The sequence below is a fragment of the Pipistrellus kuhlii genome, unplaced genomic scaffold, assembly GCF_014108245.1.
Source record: "Pipistrellus kuhlii isolate mPipKuh1 unplaced genomic scaffold, mPipKuh1.p scaffold_m20_p_14, whole genome shotgun sequence".
Lineage (NCBI taxonomy): Eukaryota > Metazoa > Chordata > Mammalia > Chiroptera > Vespertilionidae > Pipistrellus > Pipistrellus kuhlii.
This window is the reverse complement of record NW_023425449.1, coordinates 32,689,775-32,713,839: the sequence shown is the minus strand read 5'-3', so window position 1 is coordinate 32,713,839 and position 24,065 is coordinate 32,689,775. Positions and strand designations below refer to the sequence as shown.

At 44.2% G+C, this 24,065-nt stretch overlaps 1 protein-coding gene across 7 annotated transcripts in view; it reads right to left on the bottom strand.

The window, feature by feature from the left end:
- Positions 1 to 365: 365 nt before the first annotated feature.
- Positions 366 to 24,065, bottom strand: part of SULF1 (sulfatase 1) — a 170,406-nt gene continuing 146,706 nt past the window's right edge. For 6 of the 7 annotated variants that reach the window (XM_036437100.2, XM_045581474.1, XM_045581471.1 and 3 more), the window contains 6 exons: positions 18,719 to 18,891; positions 15,828 to 15,970; positions 15,611 to 15,734; positions 13,646 to 13,679; positions 12,188 to 12,253; positions 366 to 2,568 (listed from right to left, as the gene is read on the bottom strand). In XM_036437100.2, coding sequence (XP_036292993.1) covers positions 2,538 to 2,568; positions 12,188 to 12,253; positions 13,646 to 13,679; positions 15,611 to 15,734; positions 15,828 to 15,970; positions 18,719 to 18,891 — 571 coding nt within the window. In that variant the 3' untranslated portion in view covers positions 366 to 2,537. The remainder of the gene's footprint in view (positions 2,569 to 12,187; positions 12,254 to 13,645; positions 13,680 to 15,610; positions 15,735 to 15,827; positions 15,971 to 18,718; positions 18,892 to 24,065) is intronic. The other variant, XM_036437103.2, reaches the window with a different exon arrangement.

Sequence of the window (24,065 nt, the reverse complement as noted above, 5' to 3'; positions counted from 1 at the left end):
CACAGTCCTTTGTTTCCCCCCCTTTTACTACCAGAGAGTTTTGATTTCTGGACATGAATCGGTGGCGGCTCTTCCTGAGGGGGAAAGGGCCTCAGGAAATCTGGAGCAGCAGGAAGAGCATGGACTCTGTCATTCAGAAAATTCGGTTTTGGAGGGTCGTTAGGTCTCCCCAAAGTCCATGGTCCCCAAAGAACCTGATAGCAATGAGACAAATCTACGCTGTGATCTCTGATCTGAGAATGTTCTGTAACACACGGACTTTCGGTCAGTTTTACTGCTATGGCTACTATTCAAACATGTAAATTGAGATCAGGACTCAGGGGTGTACCTCAAGAACTTGGTCAAGTTCATTTCTCTGAAACAGGTAAAGTTTAAACACCTTTTATTTCAAGAAATAATGCTTCTAGACTTTCCTGAAGCCAGAATTGTTCTATAAAAGTATTACAGAATATTACACAAGATTTAAAAAAGAAAACACAGTATGCTTCTTAATAACTTGAAGCCTTTTTACAAAGCATATCATTCATGACCATAAATATGTTTCCTGTCATTCAGCCGGTGGCACACACATCTGATAAAGAGCTAGTGAATTTTAACATATGTACAGAGTCTACAATAAGGACTTAAAGTTATCGAAGATTCAGCTATACCATTGTAAATTATCTTTAAAAAGAGTTTACCTTAAACACTTAAGTAAAACACATAGGTAAATTATGTTTTCTTTATTTGAAAAAGGAAAATTACTGTTAAGCTATTACTGGGAAGTTGATTAGATTACTGGTAACTTTCAATGAGGTAATCCTTTTGCTGGTATTTAAAAACCTAATACACAACAAGAATGTTTTCAAGAACACATTTTGAACTATGCCTTTAAAAATCAGAACTTGGTGAAGGTCTTAATCATACAGGTGTTTACATTATGAAACATTCATGAGTGTTTGATTGGAAAAATTCCTTATATAAATTCAAAACAAAATATATTTTCTCAACCCTTAAGCTTACTAGGCAGGCCAAGAAAACAAAACAAAAGTGGGGTGGGGAGAGAATCTTCAGTCCTTTTATCCTGTTGAAAATAAAAATTTAGCTATCTTAAGTATATGATGAACACTTTGAGGCTAGGCACAGAGAGAGCTTTGTTTTGCTTATTTATTTTTGCTGCTAACATCATTAGCCATGCTTTTTTGCTAATCAATTTTAGCAAGTCAAGGGAAACCACATGCAATATTTTCTGGCAAAAGCGTATGTTAAACAATATGGGATCCACACTGTGTCATCCTTGGTGGTGGTGGGGGAGTGTCTATTTTAATTTGTCACACTGAGAGCAAGCAGTGAGACTGACAAGCCAGTTAAAACAACAACTAGTCAAACAGACATGGCATTTAGATCTCAAAGTGCAAAATCATTGACCTAAGTGAGAGTGATGGCCTTGAAAAATTCCAGTGGTTAAAAATGAATCTGAACCACATGATGCAGGCAGTGGAAAGTGTGCTGAAAGTTTCACCGAGGACATCCAGTTTCAGAAATGCAGGAAGGCACAATTCTAGCCATCTTGGTTGGATAGCATTTGTAGATGCATGTCTCTACAACTTTCAAAAGTTAATACTGTTTGAGAATCCACTAAACCAACAAAACTCCACAAATTACCTTTCCTTCTCACCTTGGCACACAGTGCCTGACAGCACTGGTTCCTTGTGCGTCCGCTTGCATGCGCACCGGCTGGTAGGTACCCTAGGGTAGCTTGGAAGTTTGGTTGTCTTGATTAGTTTACTGATAAAAAGTTAATACTGTGTTTAGGGTAAGGTAACAATTTTGTCTAATCAGTCTCCCTTCTGTGACCTTTCTCCACCTCGTTAGACATGCTCACCATGCCGCTGGCATTACTAGGCTGCTCCAAGGTGGGCACTTGGATCGTCTGAGGAGTGGACTCTGGGTCAGAACGCACAGGAAGATACAGCTGACCTTTGGGATCATCTCCTGGACCACCCTCCTGGGGAAGGCCTTTCTGGTGCCTGCTGATGGGCTCCAGCTCTGGCATGTCACCACCACTGAGGTCAAGTTCAAGACAACTCATCTCTTCATGCTCCATCCATTGGTCAGTTTTATGATTTTTCCAGTGTTCAAAATTCAAACGACTAACTTCTGGAATGTCGTTATTCCATTCAAGTCTACTCTCCGGACTGAATGTTGGTCGGTTCAAATGCAGGGTTTGAAGGTTGGCTGGCAATGTCAAAGGAGAGGCTTCCTCAGCCATAGGGCCTGGGTCTTCATCTGACTCAGCAGAGGCCATCTCCGCCGGCACAGAGGGCTCGGCAGACACGGCCAGGAGCCCATCACGTCAAGCAGTTGTAATCTTACTTGTTCTATTTGGCTCGTGGTGACTGTTCAGCAGTGCAAATACTCTATCTACGTCCTCCAAGTCATTAGTCCGGTCAGCCAGACTAAGTCTGTAGTTCTGTCTGTCCTCATAGTTGCTTTCCTTTATGCTGAATAAGTCCTCCAGGCCTTGCCTGCCGATGTCTGCAGTGGGACTGGGAAGGTTAACCTTCCCATCCATCCCATAACTGGCCTCTGTGGGGAGAGATGAAGATAGGTCATTAGTGGAGAAAAGATACCTACTTTTAGACAAGCAACTGACATTGTTTTTACAGAGCAAATCAATTTGAAGTATAACACTAAAAAGCATTTCACCCTAGTAATTTATTATCAAGGAGTTGCCTTAGGTTGCAAAATTGGGAAGATGATCAAACAAGTGATAACTGCTCTGACCAGGCAAAGTTAGAGGCCCAGTGTTTTACCCCTGGCTCTACTCAAGCTAACTGTGTAACCACGAAATCCTGTAAGTCTCTGGGTTCTGGTTCCCTCATCTGTCAAACATGGGAAAGCTTGTGTGATAAAACCTTTACTTCTTCTGGGGTTTCTGGGTAAATGGTGGGTTTTAAAAGTATTAGGCAGAGCTTAGGAAGATACTTTTATTTTCTATACCCTGATACTTTGTTTAAAATCCAAATTGAATGCAACTAAACTCTCCAAATCAAATACTTAAATCTTTTCGTGTGTGTTTTGCCCTGAAAATCCTATCATAAATCAGCCTCTTAGTGTTTTTCACAGTATGCAGAGAATGTGCCCCATTTTGTCTCTCAGATCTTTCTGCATCACTAAGATGACCGCAGTCGTGAGAAAAAGCCATCTTTTCTCCAGTTGTGCCCAAGTACTGTTCTAAAGAGGTGGCCTCGATTAATGCAGTAGCTAGCAATACAGATCGGCAGGAAAAAGAAGCAAAACCCCGAATCTCAGTTTAGTGAGAAGACAGAAAATTATATAACCTTCATATCACCTGTAAGTAAAACAAATGTTAATACCAAATCTCAGCAGAGCTGGATGACACATTTTGGGCACAAACCCTAGAAAACAGTATGGATGTGAGGATGGAGCCAATAATTGATCTGAAACCATTACTGGAAAGAATGCCAACCTGAGGTATGAAATATGGTAGTGTCCTGGTACATCAGAGGTGACCCAAGGAAGGGACTTCAGTGTGCGTGCATCAAGGTGGCTGGGTGAGAGGCATTGCTTTTGGGAGAAAAGGATACGGAGGAAGAGAGATACACCCTTTGGAAACCAGATCATAAAGGAAAATGAAAAAGAAGGGAAATTTCAGGCCTTAAAATTCCCATCCCCAAATAATAAAAAATTGAAAAAGTATACATGAGTACACGGCCATAAAAAGATCCTTTTACATTAGGAATTGTAAATATTTCAAACCCATGAAAATAGTAAAAGCAGCCTACATTTACACAGAATTATAACAGAAGTAAGGAATCCATCCTTTTACGAAAATGCCCAAAAAGTGAAGAAATCTGCAACATAACACTGCCAAGCATATGATGCAGTCAAGCATCTGAGCACGTGAAAGCCACCTTCAATCAAATCAGTATGAGCCAAGGCTGCTATGTCCAGACGAGCTCTCCTAAAGTATCAGGCTCTAGAAAAACAGTTTTAAAAAAATGTAAGCATTCACAGGATTCTGTGCATGACAGCTCTTTTCGAATAGTCTTCTAGCACATGAGTTTCATTCAACCAAAAAAAAAAAAAAATCACTGGGGAAACCTCAGCAAAAGGATTGGTGGTGAGCATTTAATATAAGGGGCAGGCAAAAGTAGGTTTAGAGTTGTTCATATGGAAAATACAATAAATAAGAATAAACTGCAGACGGGTGCAGCCTCTGTGGAAAACAGCATGGAAATCTCCCCAAAATGGAACTCCCATTTGACCCAGTGATCCCACTTCTAGGAATATATCCGAAGAGCTCAGAAACACCAATCAGAAAGGATATATGCTCACCTATATTCATAGCAGCACAATTTATAATTTGGGAAGAGCATAGCAGCACAATTTATAATTTGGGAAGAGCCTAAGTGCCCATCAGCTGGTGAGTGGATTAAACTGTGGTACATCTATACAACTGAACACTACACAGCTGTAGGTTGCTGGGTGAGAGGCAAGAAATATTACCATTTGCAACAGCATGGATTGTCCTGGAGAGCATTATGCTAAGCAAAATAAGCCAGTCAGAGAAAGACATGTCACACGATCTTACACATGTGGAATCTAACAAACAACATACACCGACGAACAAAAATAGATCTAGAGGCAGAAGCACCAAACCGACTGTCAAACCTCAGAGGGAAGGCAGGGCAAGATGGGAAGAGATCAACCAATTAACTTGTATGTGTATATGCATAACCCACGGACACAGACAATAGATTGGTGAAGGGCAGGGGCGGGCTAATGGACAAAGGGGACATGTGGCCCTAACTGATTTGGCTCGGATAGCGTTTCGGCCTGTGGAGTAAGGGTCACAGGTCTGATTCCAGTCAAGGTCATGTACCTTGGTTTCGGGCACATCCCCAGTAGTGAGTGTGCAGGAGGCAGCTGATCGATGTTTCTAACTCTCTCCTCCTTCCTCTCTGTAAAAAAATAAGAATATATTAAAAAAATAAAATAAAACAAGGGAAGGGGCAGACAAGACCGATGCAACTTCCATTATAAAAGAAAAAGGGGACATATGTAATACTTTCAACAATAAAGATTTAAAATAAAACCAAAACTCTGCTTTGAGTACTTACAACAGTAAAGCTACTTTTGCCCCACCCTGTGTTTATCAGGTCGGGGGGTAAAGCAAAGGTAGGAGTGAGAAAAAACATTTTATATGACAAAGTGCAACTAGAAATGAGAAAGAAAGAAAAGTGGAAAGAGACTGAGCTAATTCAGGGTAGAGTTCAAGTAACAGTTGGGGGTCAAAAGAACACTGTTAAAAACTGACCAAAGATAGAAAAAACTTGGATGCTAGTCAGCAAATTTGGGGTCCAGTTTCTTAATTCAAGTTTTGGGATTATAAAATAAAAGGTTTAGATTAAGCCCAGCTGGTGTGGTTCAGTGGGTTGAGCAAACCAAGAGGTTCCTGGTTCAATTCCCAGTCAGGGCACATGCCCAGGTTGCCGGCTCAATCGCCAGTAGGGGGCATGCAGGAGGCAGCTAATAGATGTGTCTCATCCATGTTTCTATCCCTTTCCCTTCCTCTCTGTCTGAAATTAATAACAAAAGGTTTATATAGAAAAAAAAAAACTGACCAAAGAAAAAAGGATAATAAAAGATTAAATATGAAATAGGGGCTAGGGTCAATGATTAGGTATAAGTTCAAAGGCAACCAACAGGACCAGAAGACTAACTCTATTAAGTTCCTAAGGGGGTTAAAAGGGCAGCGAGCTTTATAAAGAAGCTATCTATAGAAGACAAAATGAAAAATGCAGAGAAACATAATAGCAGATACTCAATCCAAGACAGGTCAAATGGACTAAAAATAAATCAGAAAATACAAATAATCTGATAGAGGTTTTCATGATGAAGGAAATCCCTATTTACAATAGCAACCAAGAAAGTCAAGTGCTTATGAATAAACTTAAGAACCAGGCAACACAGGCAAGAAAACACTTCAGAAACCCCCTGAAAGCCCAGAAGGACAGGATCAAGTAGATACCCTTTGTTCTTGAACGGAGACTCCGTATCATGACGTCATGAACATTATCTTGGAGCTTGGATGGGGAGCTTGGCTGGGCCCTGCTCCTGAGGGGGTGGCCATGGGGTGTGAAGACAGACTTACCCACCAGCTGGCATGGCTTGTCCAGCAGAGCTCCTGCTACATTTCCGTGCCTACCTGTCCCTCCTGGCACACTTCTGTGCAGTGTGCAAAGTGCCCACGGACGCCAGACCCTGGCCCACATCCTAACAGCTCGGACCCCGAGTACCCTCATCGCCTTGGGAGGCTGACTTCACTTCCAGCCCCTAACCCCAGACCCTGACCCACCTCTTGGTCAAGCACCTCACACAGAAAACCCAGGAGTGCCAGCAAGGCGGCTTAAAGTCAATGGAGCACAGAGATGGGAGCTCGAGGCCCGCCAGGGAAGCTTCGCCATGGCAACGTGGGGCAGGGCCGTGATCGGAGGCTTGGGGTGGGTGGTGGTGGTGGCAGACAATGGGTTTGTGTGCGGGCATCTGGCTGCCAATGAGTGATGATGGAGACGGTGGTGGTAATGATGCATGATTTCTCTTTTTGTGCTTCTTATAAAATATGGTAGCATACTCTGAAATGAGAAGGGCACTATTCCCTTTCATACACTCTTCTTCATTTAAGTGTTGTACATCCCATAGTACACCTTACTAATGCCCATCGCTGATAGGGTTTGGTACATGCTCGACTCTGGTCTCAGCTTCTTACCAGCAAGGCTGGGGTTTGAGCCCAGTCTGGCTCCAGCAGATAGGTACATGGAAGTTGCATCTGTCTTGTCTGCCCCTTCCCTTGTTTTATTTTTTTTACAGAGAGGAAGGGAGAGAGTTAGAAACATCAATCAGGTGCCTCTTGCACACCCTCTACCGGGGATGTGCCCGAAACCAAGGTACGTGCTCTTGACTGGAATCGGACCTATGACCCTTCAGTCCACAGGTCGAAACTATCCATTGAGCCAATGTGCTCTAACCACAGGGTGATACAGCCTCTAACGCACAGTTATGTCATCCACATCCATCTGCTAGGCCTGGGCAGTTGCTATAGGGCAGTGGTCGGCAACATTAGTCAATAGAGCCAAATATCAACAGTACAACGACTGAAATTTCTTTTGAGAGCCAAATATCTTAAACTTAAACTATATAGGTAGGTACATTGTTATTAATTTAATTAGGTATGTGCTATTAATTTAATTTTGTGAAAGAGTCACTCAAGGGGCTTAAGAGCCGCATGTGGCTCGCGAGCCGCGGTTTGCCGACCACTGCTATAGGGGAAGATGAATCAAAGAAGCAAAAGCAAGAGGACAGGAGCATGGTTGTCGAGGGGGAAGCATGCTGTGGCCTGCTGGCCTGCACAGAGGGCCAGGGAGCGGCCTTAGGCTGCCAGACCTGTCCGTCTGCCCCACAACCACACACCGTATGTGACCGCCGGAGCCACACCACGGCGCCAGGAGCTCGTGTTGGACACCAGAGGGCAGCAGCAGCAGCTCTCACAGGCGATGGGGGGAAAAAAACACCCAGTCCCTGTCGATCTTACACTATTTTGCAACATAGAAATTGCTGTTTTCAACTCAAGTAAAAAATTATTTCCTGAAATTTTGTTTTCAACTCAAGTCAAAAATTATTTTGGGGCCACTTGCTGAGCTGTGTCCTACCAACAAAATGACCAGTGTAAGTAAAACCCTTTCAGCTACTCCTGCCTCACACACATAGACCGCAGCAAAAAACACTAAAGATGAATAGGAAACAGACTTGCTTTTAAATAAGTCCAAGGATTTGTTTTTTAAAATCCGTACAACGGAAGGTAGTTTAAAAACTCTTATGTAGTCCATCTTGTACAAGAGAAATTTTCTAAAGTACACTTGAATTTTCAAATTTTAAATTCTTCAGGGCTGCTTGTCATATTTCTCAAAGGCTTTTGTAATGATATTTCATGCTTAACAATGCATCCTAATTAGGTTTTTTAAAAATATATATTTTATTGCTTTTTTACAGAGAGGAAGGGAGAGAGACAGAGAGCAATATCGATCAGCTGCCTCCTGCACAACCCCTACTGGGGATGTGCCCGCAACCAAGGTACATGCCCTTGACCGGAATCAAACCCGGGACCTTTCAGTCCGCAGGCCGACGCTCTATCCACTGAGCCAAACTGGTTTCGGCCTAATTAGTTTTCTTAAAGAACCAAGGCTTATGGAACAAATATCCTCTTCAAACTATTCCAAAAATCCAAGAGAAAGGAACACTTCCAACCTCTTTTTGAGGCCAGCATTGTCCTAATTCCAAAACCAGATAAAGACACTACAAAGAAAGAGAACCACAGGCCAATATCCCTGATGAACATAGATGCTAAAATCCTCAACGAAAATATTAGCAAATAGGACCCAGCAATATATTAAAGCCATCATACACTATGACCAAGTGGGATTTGAGGGGTTCAAGGCTGGTACAATATTCACAAGTCAATAAATGTGACACATCTCAACAACAAATTGAAAGACAAAAATCACATGATCCTAGAGCTGAGGGAAGGTAATCCTGGCTTCTGAGACTTCTGGTTTTTCTCCTTTAAACCTCCACATCTCGGCCCACAGTCCTTCATGTGTGAAGCCTGAGGGCCGAGGCTACCTTAAAATCCCCACACCCGCCTCCCATCAGCATTAAACAGATGAAAAGGAGAATTGCACAAGCCCAGTTTGTAAGGCTTGTTCATTTTATAAACTATAAAACGATTATGTGGGTCAACATACAGCTTTCATTTGCAACCCTTATTCAGCCAGAGGGGTGAGCTGTCTCAGACAGTCCTGGGTCTCTTCCCATTTCCTGGGCTGGGTCTAGCGAGGTGAACTGGGACAAGAATGACCAAAATCTATCACCACATGATGCTTTTTCAAGGAATATTACAAATGTTGGTTTTTTATTTCTTTGAAATGGATTTACTTTTTCCTTTCTATTGCTGTTACATTTATTTCACTTTTTTAAAGAAGTATATTGAAATAAATTTTTGTTGAATTAAAAAATCTCATGATCATATCAATAGACACACAAAAAAAGCATTAGACAAAATCTAACACCTTTTTTTGATAAAAAACACTCAGCAAGGTGGGCGAAAAAAATTAGACCTCAACAGGATAAAGACCACACACGACAAACCTGTAGCCAGCATCATACTCAATGGGAAAAAACTAAAATCATTTCCCCTAAGAACAGCAACAAGACAGGGAGGTCTGCTTTCACCAATCTTATTCAACATGGTACTGGGAGTCCTAGCCACATCAGACAAGAAGAAAACATAAAAGGCACCCAAATTGGAAAGGAGGAAGCAAAACTCATTATTTGCAGATGACATGATATTGTACATAGAAAACCCTAGAGACCCTAGAGACTCCACCAAAAAAAAACACACAAAAAAACAAAACAAAAAAACAAAAAAAAACACACACAAAGAAACTATTAGATTTGATAAATGAAATGGAAATGTAGCAGGATACAAAATTAACACCCCGAATCAATAGCATTTTTATACAACAATAATGAATTCTCAGAGAAACTAGACAGTCTCACTTAACAGTACAACAACAACAAAATTAAGATACTTAGGAATAAACTTAATGAAGGAGGTAAAAAATTTGTACTCAGAAAACTATAGGACTATGAAAAAAGAGAGGAAGATATAAACAAGTGGAAGAATAAACTGTATTCGTGGATTGGAGAGTTAACAATTAAGATGCCCATACTATCCAAAGCAGTATATAGATTCAACGCAATCCCTATTAAATCAACAGGAGTATATTTCACAGATTTAGAACAAATACTCCAAAAATTATATGGAACCAAAAAAGACCCTGAAAAGCCAAAGTAATCTTGAGAAAGAACAACAAAATTGGAGGGATCACAATACCAGGTATTAAGTTATACTATAATCAAAACCACCTGGTACTGTCACAAGACCAGGCATATAGACCAATGGAACAGAACAGAGAACCCAGAAATTGACCCAAGCCATTATGCTCAATTAATAGTTGACAAAGGAGGCAAGAGCATACAATGTAGTCAAGACAGTCTCTTCAATAAATTGTGGTGGGAAAATTAGACAAATACATGCAAAAAATGAAACTAGACCACCACCTTACACACACACACGAAAAAATTTAATATAAGTCGTGAAACCATAAAAATCCTAGAAGAAACCATAGGCAGCAAAATCTATCTCTCATAGCAATATGTTTGCAGATACTTCTAGAGCAAAAAATACTAAGGGGAAAATAAACAAATGGTACTACATAAAAATAAAAGCCTTCTGCACAGCAAAAGAAACCATTTTTCAAAAATAAAAAGGAAGCCCACTGTCAGGAAGAACATATTTGGCAATGATACATCTGATAAAGGATTACATTCAAAATATATAAGGAACTCATACAACTAAACAAAAGGAAGATAATCCAATTAAAAAAAAAAAAAAAGAGAGCAAATGACCTAAATGAAAATTTCTCCAAAGGGTACTTCTCACCAAGAGACATAAAAACATGCTCAAAGTCACTGGTCATCAGAGAGATGCAAATTCAAATGACAATGAGGAATCACCTCACACTTGTCAGAATGGCTACCATCAATGAATCTACAAATGACAAGTGCTGGCGAGGATGTGCAGGAAAGGGAACCCTCGTACACTGCTGGTTGGAATGCAGACTGGTGCAGCAATCATAGAAATCAGTATGGTGTTTCCTCAAAAAATTAAATATGGAACTGCCATTTGACTCAGTGATCCCACTTCTAGGAACATATCCTAAGAAATCAGAAACACCAATCAGAAAGAATGTTTGCACCCCTATGTTCATAGCAGCACAATTTACAATAGCTAAGATCTGGAAACAGCCCAAGTGCCCATCAGTAGATGAATGGATAAAAAAGCTGTGGTACATCTACACCATGGAATATTATGCAGCAGCGATAAAGAAAGATCTCTTACCTTTTGAGACAGCATGGAGGGACCTGGAGAGTATCATGCTAAGCAAAATAAGCCAGTCAGAGAAAGACAAGGATCACATGATCTCACTCAAAGGTGGAATCAAATAAACAAAACAAACTGATGGACAAAATAGATCCAGAGACACAGAAGCATGGAACAGACTGTGGAATCGCAGAGGGGAGGTGGGGGTGAGTGGGTGGTGTGAAAGAGATCAACCAAAGACCTTGTATGCATAAGTATAGACACAGACAATAGGGTGGTGAAGGCCTGGGGTGGGGGTGGGCTGGGTTAAAAGGGATCAATGAGGCGGGCGAAGGGGACATATGTAGTACAACAATAAAGATTTTTTTTTTTTTTTAAAAAGAGCCAAGGCTTCTGAACCCCTGAGCAGTGCCTTGGCTGGAGAGTGGCGTGCTGGTAAACCCACCTGGAGACTCCACACACTCACACGGTGGCTGCTTCTGCATTTGCGCCCCTTCAATCCCCACAGGATACAGTGAGCGGGGGAAGCCACCTCCAACTCAGCATTTGGGTGTCCAGCGAGTGCCCAGGTGTGACAGGCGAATGCCCTCAGGAACCCTGTCCCATGATTTCCTGCCTGCAGCAAGGCAGCCATGGAAAGCTGACTTGCCTCACCAGTGACGGAATGGTGGCTTATCTTATGAAAACGCAGGCACTCTGCGTTAGACAGTGTCCTTAGATCTGGCCTTTGGTAAGGGATTGAGGAGAGAAACAAGCAACAGGTCTTCACCCTGCACACACGCTTTCGGTGGCACAAGACCAGAGGGGGGGCTCCGTTGACTAAGGCTTTCAAAGCCGTGCCCGCCAACCTCCGAAATGACGGAGTTGGCCTCGTTTAGGGATGAGGGAAGGGAGAGCCCCAGCTGGAGAGCAGGTCAGCACTTTCATCTCCAGGGAAGATGAAATGGAGAAGAACGCTGACCCAGCTCTGACCAGCCTGTGTCCTAATAACCTGTCCTATCCTTTGCCTCTCCCGCGAGAGACACAAAAGGCCACACCGAAAACCCCTTGGCTGTGAAATCTGGGTGCACAGCAAAATAACCATAAAGACAATATCCAGCCTTGGGGCCATGGAACAGGTCACACTTCGGAGGGGTCATTATGAGCCCCCGGAAGCAGTGCAGGCGTAGCGGATATTACCTCGTCAGCCCGTATCCCGGGTGAGACCAGCTTAGGAGGGGGTTCTTCTGCTCGGTCCTACGTGGGCTACGGGTGATACGGGGCGGGGCGGGGGCAGATGGAGGACAGGAGAGACGACAGAGAGGAGGGGAGAAAAAGAAGAGATACAGAAACGTTATTCAGCAGCCTCAGAAGCCCAGCTTCCCCTGTTTCCTCTGCTCACATCTTCCCACCACTGTTCCTCCCAGTTCGCTTCTGGTCCCACCTGAGCAGCCCTCTAAAAGGAGGGGCGGGATGTGGACAGGGAGCCCTGAAACACTGACGTTCTTTAGTTTCTGAAGTCCACGTGCCTCTGACGGAAGTTTCCCTCCCCAGAGGATTCACTATCGAGGGTGCTGACACATGGGTGCCTGCTTGCCCCAAAGCAGAGGTGGGAAGGACAGACCATCCTGCCCTACCCGGCCTATTTCTGACAAACCCGCCTGAGGTCTGTGCTTGGAGTGGAAAACGGGCACGGGCTGACATGCCGGGTGACCAAGGAGCATGGCCACCAGGCAGCTGGGCCCCTGGTCTGGAGCATGAGGAGGCAGGAGGGCTGGTGGGGCTGGAGGGGGACAGGATCACTGGGCCGAGGCCTGTTAGGGAGTTGGCGTGTCGAGCAGCATTGCCTGCGAGCTACGTGGACACCTCCCTGCATGCCTGACTCCTGGCTCCCTGTCCCCAACCCCAGCACCTGTTCTTCAACCACCAGCGCCCTCAGAGCCTTGTGAGTCACATCCCTGCTGGTTTTCACCAGCAACCTCATCAGGAACTGCTAACAAGTAACCCCTCCCGCTGCCGCTTTAGAATGCTCTTCAAATCCATCATTCTTGCCGAAACTGGTTTGGCTCAGTGGATAGAGCGTCGGCCTGAAGGGTCCCAGGTTTGGTTCCGGTCAAGGGCATGTACCTTGGTTGCAAGCACATCCCCAGTGGGGGTTGTGCGGGAGGCAGCTGATCAGTGTTTCTCTCTCAGCGATGTTTCTGGCTCTCTCTCCCTCTCCCTTCCGTAAAAAAATAAATTAAAAGATATATATATATAAAATCCATCACTCTTTCTGTGCTCTCGAAGTTCTACTTCATAAAGGTCTCTAATAACCAGTTTCCATGAAGCCTCTCCAGGAAATCCATGTGTCAGCACCACGGGAACCTCATGCTCCCCCCCTCTCCCCAGGCCCCCGCTTCATGCCCTCCCACGCCGACAAGCATCATTCAACAAGCACACGAGCACCGGAGTGTGCTCTGGGACATCCCGTGGTGACAGCGAGCTGATGTCAAAACGGAAGGACAGATCTGGAACCCATGGCCCGAGGCGGTGGCCAGCGCCGTTAGGAAAAGCACGCACCCCAGCGAGGTGCTGTGCGATGAGGTGAGAAACGGAAATTAGTCGGAATGGCTGGGCCATGCAGTTATTGGGGGGAGAATAAAAAAGGGTGCATACCTGTGCAGGTCATAGCTTCCTCCATCTTTATTCCCTGATGGGGGGAGATACGAGAGTAATGTAGGTTAGTGTGAGGCCTCATAACACCGTTCCCTACACAGATTTCCCAGCACACCTATGTCCTGGAGAGAAATAGAACGTGTTAAACGCAGACGGTGCCGAGGTCCAACAGAGCTTCTGGGTTCCAAACGAGGATCAAAAGCTATAAAAGAGGTTTAAGGTAAATCACATGGGGGCTCTCACATGGGACACGGGTGGGGTGGAGAGAGGAGGAGAGGCCTTGTAAAAACAGTAAGAAAGTGCTTCCAGAAGTCTGTGCGGGTCTCGGTGAACGTTACAGTGAGGTTATTTTTAGACAAAACACTTGGCGAAAAGGGCCAATAATTCCTCTCCCCGCCCCTGAGGGACCGTCTAGAAAGCGGAGAGGACGACGTGAGATCTGAGGGCATAACTGGGACTCTGCCTCGGGCCCGCGTGGTCAGGTTTCACTAAGGGAGCTGCTCCGTCATCACCAATCAGCGTGCGGTGCTCTTTGGGGGAGACATTTCTGGGTGTCGTGTTTCCAGTGCCTCTAAAGAGAATCGTTTTAGTTCCCAGGCCTTTGTGGGCTTTTTTGTTGTTGTTGTAAGATTTGAAGGAAAGGTTCACAGATAAGCAGGGGATCTGGGAAGATTGGAGCGGACTGGGGTCAGGGACCAAAAGACCTGGTTTGCGAGTCGGACTGGACTCTCGGGGCTGTCAGTCCTTTCCGGAGGCGCTGGTGGTGTGTGTGTGTGTGTATGTGTGGCTGGACAGCGGGCACAGGGCCCCTCTTGTGGGGTCTGTAATTTCTTATGGGGCTCTCCCGGCTCGAGAGCCTTCAGGACCAACGATGGTGGGGATGGCAGGTGGGGATGCTGGCCCTTTTAGGATCCCCCTACCCTCCACCGCTCAAGGCAATGACTCGGAGCTGCGTGGACCCCACGGAGACAATGGGCTGTGAAGAACACAAAAACTCAGCCTCACAACAGAGGTTCCTGCACATGGCTCCCTGCAGCCCGTGTCCAGCTCTTCACCCACCCTTTTGGGGCTGGTAATACTGTGCCGTCACCATGGCCAGCTTCCGGTCCCCTCCTCCGTCCTTCTGCGGACAGCTGGTATTTACATCTCTAGGAGGATCCTGAGAAAATAGGTATTCTCCTTCATGGCGGGACGAACAGTGCACCCCCATGGGCCAGAGGAGAAATAAATTTAGCTCTGCAGATGGGGGAGGGAACATCTGTTCGATCCCACACAGGCCCCGCTTATCCTTTTAGAACCCTAGACAATGAATGGCTCCAACTGCTCTCACCTCAGGTGGAATATCCCAGCGAGAGGAATCAACACACCACGACATGGGCGTGGGTCCAACTGGGGGATTTCCAAATTGTGATAAGTCAAAACAGGGCACGGTGTGCTTCCGTCCAAATTCTCTCTCTCTCTCTCTCTCTCTCTCTCTCTCTCTCTCTCTCTCTCTCTCTCTCTCTCTCAGGGCACAGTGTGCTTCCGTCCAAATTCTCTCTCTCTCTCTCTCTCTCTCTCTCTCTCTCTCTCTCTCTCTCTCAAAAAAAAAAAAAAAAAAAAAAAAAAAGGATCTCCTGGTTTACCTAGCGTATGTCTCATGACTGTTGACAGCACAAACAAACCACTCCCCCGTGCTTTCATCCCGTCCTCCAGGGGATGCTTCTCTCCGGAACCTAGGTTTACCAGCAGGAGTCCTGTGGGAGGGACTGGGACACAAGGCTCACCCAACCTCCTGGTGCGTTCGTTCGGTTTCTCACCCAGGCACCCAGCGCTACGTTTAGGGAGGAAACTGTGTTTGGAATGGTCTGAGTCGATTTCCCTGCAAGTGTATGTGTCTGTGCATCTACACAAAGGCAGGAGACTTGGAAACACAAAGGACTTTCCCGGTGACAGAAAACAAACAAACAAACGGTGCTTCCTTACCCGCGTCCAGGCCCTTCGGTCTCGGGTTGCACTGCTTGTAGCCCTGGCAGCTCCGGAGCTCCATGAGCTGGACGTGCAGCTGGTTCAAAACGCCCCGCTCCACCGTGTGCACCGCGTTGGTGAGCTGCGGGCGGAGAGGCCGGGCCACCCAGTTAGGCTCCTGTTCTGCTTGTTCCGTTTGCAGTCCCCTCCGCGGGGGGAGAACACACGGGCTTACCTGGTAAGGATCTGTGTTCATGTCAAAATACTCCAGGAAGCCGGTGGCGAACTCGCAGAAGAGAAAATTATGCGTCTCGTTAACGGTGCGCAAACACCAGTAGGTGTTGTTGTTAGAACTCGTGCAAGCACAGAAGGAGCCCACTGTGGGGGGGAAAGAAAACGAATGAAGGAATGAAAAAAACCCCCCACAAAACAACAACAAAACAACAAAAAAACGGAGGCAGGCTAGCCATCCAATGCTGCCTCGTCATGATGCTTTAAGATTCACATTTTCTTTCTTAAAAGTCCTCGGTGGGTAGATAGCAATAATAACTATCTCTTTCTCCTCCCCCACCCCCTTTTCTGTACGGATTTGCTGGGAGATGTGAGTTGATTTGACTTTGGACCAGGTCTTTGTTTACTTGTTTATTCAGCTAATATGTATGGAGCATCTCCTTTGTGCTGGGGTCCAGCCTCTCACAGGCACGGCCTGGTCTCTTATCCTGAGAAACGTACAGTCTATTCGGGGACTTAACAAATGTTAAGCCAAAAGCAGAAAATCTTAGAAAAAGACACACACCGTACAAACTGTGCAATCACAAACGGGCTGAGTTCCATGGAGAAAACCAATGGGCTGACAGTATAGGAAAGGGGTTTATGTTACCCAAGGCACAGAGGCGGTCTCCGTGAGAAGTGAGGTTACAGGGGAACTGGGAGGGTGAGTCGATCTGTGATAGGCACAGGGCTTCGGGTCAGTGCTGGGTCATCGCCTTTAGGGACCAGTGTGTACAAGGGCCCTGAGGTGGGAGGGGCTGCAGGTGCTTGAGGAGAAAAGCCGAGGGGCTGAGGGAGGAGATGGGTCCGAGCAAAGCAGGAATGTGGACACAGGGCTTTGTGACAGGATAAGGGTTATTTGCTCTTTATCTTACGAAAAACCGAATATCACTAAGCGATGACTCTAAATCCTCTGAACAGAGCAGATTGGCAATAGCCAGAGAAGTGTCTGGGAGACACATGGGTTTTGCAGAGTCTGAGGTCAGACATGGTGGGATGGTCACAGCTCAGGTGGGAGCAGCTGGAGAGGTCTGAGTCACCTCCTGTGGGAGTTACGAGCAAACTGCAGCTTCACGTTTCTCAATGCTTCATCTCTGAAGGGCTTGCCAGCCCTGACAACAAATGTGTCACTTCCTCCGGACCCCGCTCCTGCTGGTCCCTCTGCCTGGGGTGTTGCCCCCTCCCACCCAGGACCCCCTTTCACACCGGCTGCTTCTTTGAATCCTTTAGGTCTCAGCTTAAACGTCAACTCTTCAGAAAGGCCCCTCAGCCCCACCCTCTCGAAACGGTCCCTTTTAATAACTTCGCTAACCCTCTTCTTATAGCATCAGCACACTTTGTAATTACTTCACTTTTTTATGGCACCTCCCCCCACTGCCTGTCCCCACTAGAATGTGTCATGAGGACAGAGGATGAGGTACGTCTTGTTCATTGTTGTGTCCACAGGGGCCAGCCCAGGGCCTGGCGGAGAACAGACCCCAGCCATCTGATTGACCCTTAGAGATCCCCGCACCCCGCTTTAGGAAAGCACATTAAAAGTTAAATGCTGCTGGGACCGGTTTGGCTCAGTGGATAGAGCGTCGGCCTGCGGACTGAAAGGTCCCAGGTTCGATTCTGGTCAAGGGCATGTACCTTGGTTGTGGGCACATCCCCAGTGGCGGGTGTGCAAGAGGCAGCTGGTCGATGTTTCTCTCTCATCGACGTTTCTAACTCTCTGTCCCTCTCAATTCCTCTCTGTGTAAAATCAATAAAATATATTAAAAAAAAAAAAAGTTAAATGCTACCCCTTGAAGCGTTTGCTCAGCCTTCATGTGACTGCAGACTTCAATGCAAACATGGACACTAAAATAAGAAGCATCAAGGCATAAAAACGAAGCTGCACAGATAAGCCCTAAACCCACTCTCCTCTCCTTTCCCTCCTCCCCGAGAATAGCCTGGGGCTCCTGCACACCTCCAAATCCCAGTCCTCCAAATCCCAGTTTGAGAAACACTGACCCAGGGGGTGACAGGCCTTCAGCCAGATAACATGCCACAGAAGTTAGGGCCTCATTTCTCTGTGAGCCAAGCCACCATAGCAATATAAGCATTAATTGGAAATACACAAGTGTGGCCCTGGCCGGTTTGGCTCAGTGGATGGAGCGTTGGCCCATGGATGGAAGGGTCGTGGATTCGATTCCCAGTCAAGGGCACATATCTCAGCTGCAGTCCATCCCTGCCCCAGTCTGGGCAAGTGCGAGAGGCAATCAGTCAATATGTCTTTCACATTGATCTCTCTCTCTCTCTCCTCCAAGATCAATGGAAAAAATATTCTTGGGAGAGGTTTAAAATAAACAAGTGCGCAAGTGTATTCCATATCCTCAGCGATCCTGTAAAACCAGCTATTTTGCGGTGTCCCTAATATTCTGCAAGCACAGTGCCAGGGACTGACTCAGTAGGATATAGACCCTGCCTTTGAGGAGCTTTACTTCCTGTGTCATACATAGAGTATGAACTTGAACTAGAGATAGAAAAAACGTATGTTTGGGATAAATTTGGCTTCGTTAATTTAGTTGATTCGCTATAGAGCAGTCTTTCTGGGAGGCTGGGTACAGTGGGAAACATCAGGAGAAAAACCCAGAGAGAGCTCAGCATTTTCAAACAAAATATGAAAACAAATTTCTAAAAATATAATAAGCAATTTTTGGCAAAATGATTTTAGTTGCCAGGATGGGAAATAATCTCTTCGGCTTATTCCAGATAATCCGGATGATTCCAGAGTCTGGTTGCATCTGCCGAAAGCCTCGTGTACGTGCCTGCAGTAGAATCACTGTGTCTCTGTGGTGGCTGTAGAGGCAGTGAGAAAGAACGGGGACTCACGGTTCCAGAAGGGGGCCGTCTGCCAGTGGTTGTTGTCATGAGTGAAGCAGGTCAGGCCGGGAAGGCTGCACTCCTCCCCCTTCCTCTGGCGCTTCTTCTCCTTCCTCTCCTTCCTCCTCCTCCGGGTCTCCTTGAAAAGCTGCAGCTTGCTGTCCACCTCCTGGGCGGCCTCCCTATTCCCATAGAAGGCATATTGTCTTTTATTTTTTTTAACATTCCATTAACAGACTACTATATTTAATAAATGAATTCAGCAATGTAGCAGAATTATAAAATTAACACCCAGTGATCAATGAGATCAAAGAAGAAATGAAAAACATCCTGGAGACTAAGGACAATAAAAATAATGCAAATGCTATGGGACACAATGAAAGCAGTACTGAGAGGGAAGTTTATAGCTCTACAGGCCTACCTCAAAAAACAAGAAAAAATGGTAATAAATCATCTAACTCAATAACTCAAAGAATTAGAAAGAGAGCAACAAGAAAAGCCCACAGTGAGCAGAAGGAAGGACATAATAAAGATCAGAGTAGAAATGAATCACATAGAGACAAAAAAACCCACAAAAAAAACCCCCAAAAGATCAACAAAACCAAGAACTGGTTCTTCGAAAGGATAAACAAGATTGATAAAACTCTACCCAGGCTCACCAAGAAGCAAAGAGAGAGGACCCAAATAAACAAAATGAAAGAGGTGAAATAACAACAGACCCCACAAAAATACAAAGGATTAAAAAAATACAATGAACAACTCTATTCTAACAAACTAAAAAACCTAGAGGAAATGGACACATTCCTAGAAAAATACAACCTTCCAAAACCACTCAGGAAGATTCTAAAAATCTCAATAGGCTGATAACTAGGGAAGAAACTGATGCAGTTATCAAAAAGCTTCCAGCTAACAAAAGCCTGGGGCCAGATGGCTTCACAGGGGAGTTTTACCAAACATTCAAGGAAGAACTAAAACCTATCCTCCTCAGACTATTCCAGAAAATTCAAGAGAAAGGAACACTTCCCAGCTCCTTCTATGAAACCAGCATCACCCTAATACTAAAACCAGATAAAGATAACACAATGAGCCGAGACCGGTTTGGCTCAGTGGATAGGGCATCGGCCTGGGGACTGAAAGGTTCTGGGTACGATTCCAGTGGGCACATCCCCAATAGGGGGTGTGCAGGAGGCAGCTGATCAATGATTCTCTCTCATTGATGTTTCTAGCTCTCTACCCCCCTCTCTCTTCCTCTCTGTGAAAAATCAATAAAATATATATTTTAAAAAATAACACAATGAGAGAGAATTACAGGCCAATATCCCTCATGAATATAGATGCCAAAATCCTCAACAAAATTCTAGCAAATCGAATCCAGCAGTACATCAGAAAGATCATACACCATGACCAAGTAGGATTTATTCTGGGATGCAAGGATGGTACAATATTCACAAATCAACAAATTGAGAGAGAAAAACCACAGTCATATCAATTGATGCAGAAAAGGCATTTGGCAAAACCCAACACCCTTTCTTGATAAAAACTCTCAGCAAGGTGGGAATAGAAGGTTCATACCTAAACATAATAAAAGCCATATATGACAAACCCACAGCCAACATCATACTCAATGGGCAAAAACTAAAACCATTTCTCCTAAAAACAGGAATAAGACAGGGATGACCACTCTCACCATTCTTGTTCAATATAGTGCTGGAAGTACTAGCCATTGCCATCAGGCAAGAAGAAATAAAAGGCATCCAAATTGGAAAAGAAGTAAAACTGTCCTTATTCGCAGATGACATGATACTGTACGTAAAAGACTCCATAAAAACATTCTAGATTTAATAAATGAATTCAGCAATGTAGCAGGATACAAAATTAATGCCAAGAAATCTATGGCCTTTCTATACTCCAATAGTGAACTTACAGAAAGAGAAACTAAAAAAGCAATCCCATTTACCATCACACCAAAAAAATTAAGATACCTAGGAATGAACTTAACTAAGGAGGTAAAAGACCTATACATGGAAAACTACATGACACTGAAAAAAGAGATAGAGGAAGACATAAACAGATGGAAGAACATACCATGTTCATGGATTGGTAGAATCAACATCATCAAAATATCCATACTACCCAAAGCAATCTCTAAATTCAATGCACTCCCCATTAAAATACCAATGGCATATTTCACAGACCTAGAACGAACTTTCCAAAAATTTATCTGAAAAAAAAAAAAAAAAAAAGACCCCGAATAGCTGCAGCAATCCTAAGAAAGAATCACAAAGAAGGTGGGATCTCAATACCAGATATCAAGCTGTATTACAAAGCCACTGTTCTTAAAACAGCCTGGTACTGGCACAAGAACAGACATATAGATCAATGGAATAGAATAGAGAATCCAGAAATTGACCCAAATCACTATGCTCAATTAATATTTGACAAAGGAGGCACAAACATACAATGGAATAAAGACAGTCTCTTCAACAAATGTTGTTGGGAAAATTGGACAGTTACATGCAAAAAAAAAAAAAAAATGAAGCTAGGTCACCAACTTACACCATACACACAAATAAACTCAAAATGGATACAGCACTTAAACATAAGACGGGAAATCATAAAAATACTAGAGGAATCCACAGGCAGCAAAATCTCAGACATATGCCAAAAGAAGTTCTTCACTAATACTACTCTTAGGGCAATGGAAGCTAAAGAGAAAATAAACAAATGGGACTATATCAAAAATAAAAAAGCTTTTACACAGCAAAGAAAACCATTAATAAAACAACAAGAGAGCCCACTTTATGGGAGAAGGTATTTGCAAATAATATCAATGATAAGCGTTTAATCTCCAACATATCCAGAGAACTCATACAACTTAAAAGAAGATAAACAACCTAACCAAAAAATGGGCAACTGATTTAAATAGACACTTTTTGAAAGAAGACATAAGGCCAAGAGACATATGAAAATCTGCTCAAAATCACTATCATCAGAGAGATACAAATCAAAACAACAATGTGGTAACATCTCACACCTGTCAGAATGGCTATCATCAACAAATCAACAAATGACAAGTGCTGGTAAGGATGAGGAGAAAAAGGAACTCTTTTGCACTGCTGGTGGGAATGCAGACTGGTGCAGCCACTGTAGAGAACAGTATGGAGTTTCCTCAGAAAACTGAAAATGGAACTCCCATTTGACCGAGTGATCCCACTTCTAGGAATATATCCCAATAAACTAGAAACTTGAATCAGAAAGGATATATGCACCCCTATGCTCATAGCAGCACAATGTACCATAGCTAAGATTTGGAAATAGCCTAAGTAACCATCAGCAGATGAATGAATTAAAAAACTGTGGTACATCTACACAATGGAATACTATGCTGTGGTAAAAAAGGAGTTCCTACCACTTGCAACAACATGGGTGGAGATGGAAAGCATTATGCTAAGCAAAATAAGTCAGGCAGAGAAAGATAAATATCATATGATCTCACTCATTTGTGGAATATATTGAATGGCATAGACTGATGAACAAGAACAGAACTGGAGACTGAGAAGCATCGATCCGAACATCAATACCTCAGGGAAGGTAGAGGAGGGTGTGGGTAAGGTAGAGAGATCAGCCAAGGGACTTGTGAGCATGCATATAAGCTGAATCAATGAACACAAACAACAAGGGAGTGGGGCATAATTGGGGAGAGGGGGGTTATGGGGACATAAGGACACATGTAAAAAATTAAAATTAAAATAATTATTTAAAAAAATAAGATAAAAATAAAAAATTAAATCTAATCCATACTAGTGATCACTATAATCTTAAGAGAAATGGTTTCATGTGACAAAAATTTTTCAATGAAACTCTCTGTAGCCTCATAATTATTTTGGAAGGGAACAAAGATGTTTCCTTCAAAAGTCGTAAGGATTGCAATTGAAAGTCAATGTATTTGGCCGGGACCGGTTTGGCTCAATGGATAGAGCGTCAGCTTGGGGACTGAAGGGTCCCGGGTTCGATTCCGGTCACGGGCATGTACCTTGGTTGCAGGCATATCCCCAGTAGGGGGTGTGCAAGAGGCAGCTGATCGATGACTCTCTCTCATCAATGTTTCTATCTCTCTCCCTTCCTCTCTGTACAAAATCAATAAATTAAAAAAAAGAAAGAAAAAGAAAGTCAATGTATTTGGCCTCTTGAATTTGTGTTTTTGTGTTTTTGCCTCCCTGACAAAATTTATATTATATAAAGTTACAAAAAGAAATTGACAGCCAGTTTGAAATCGAATTGCCATGACCTAGAGCAAAGAATATCCTTATATGATATTATCCTACAATGTCATTATAATTTTAGATATCTTACAACAGCATATTGTACAATTATCCCAAACAAACTTACAAACGAATTCTTTGAATGTTTGGCAGCAATTTTAAAAAGGACATGAAAGGATTTAATCCCTTTCAGAAGGAATTAAGGCACTGGGAAGGCAACTGAGCATTCTATATTGGCTCCTCTTGCCTTTTGTGCCAAGGGGGACCCTCTTCTCACAATCCAATTGTCCACAGCTGTTGCCCGAGCTTTCTGTTCATGCTGAGCTTGAAGCCTCATGGTGGCTGGTACCATGGATCTGTCTCTCACCCAGTCATGTGAACTGGGTCCTCCCTGGAGAAGAAACCCGAGTTCCCTAAGTTATGTGATTGGTGCTGGGGCCCCACCAGCAGGTGAGGGGATCCCAAGGCAGGTGCTAGGTGTGGAGGCCATGGGGGCATAGGCTACCAAGGAGACAGAACTGAACCTCACATCACCCTGCTTGGCTCCGGAGCATGACTGGTTAGCCAGAGACAGGTAAGATTCCTCAGGGAAGGAACAACCTAAGATAGGCACAGTCGGAGAGGGGGCCATCAGGAGAGAACTTGGGGGGTCAACATAGGTGGGACACAAACCCTCAACCCCCCAACCTTGCAGGGGCCTGAACCCTCCTTCAGAGGGAGGTATCCTGCCCTCATGGCTGCTTTGCTTCCCACACCCAGCTCAGATTGGGACACAGGAGACAGACTTGGCCCAGCTCAGATTGGGACACAGGAGACAGAGACTTGGCCCAGCTATGATCGGGACTCAGGTAACAGAGACTTGGTGGATAGCAGCTGCCCTATATCTAAATCCAGCCTAGCACCAGGGATGCTCAGGGCCTACTCAAGAATGCAAATAATCCTTTCCACTAATATTTACAGGGAAAACTAAGATTGTTGGTAGAGAATTAAATTTGACAGTAAAATAGTAACCAAGTTTTCAGATTAATTTAAATAGGCTAATTGAAATAAGTGAATATTCAAGAAAATTTAATTGTACTGGATGAAAAGCTGTT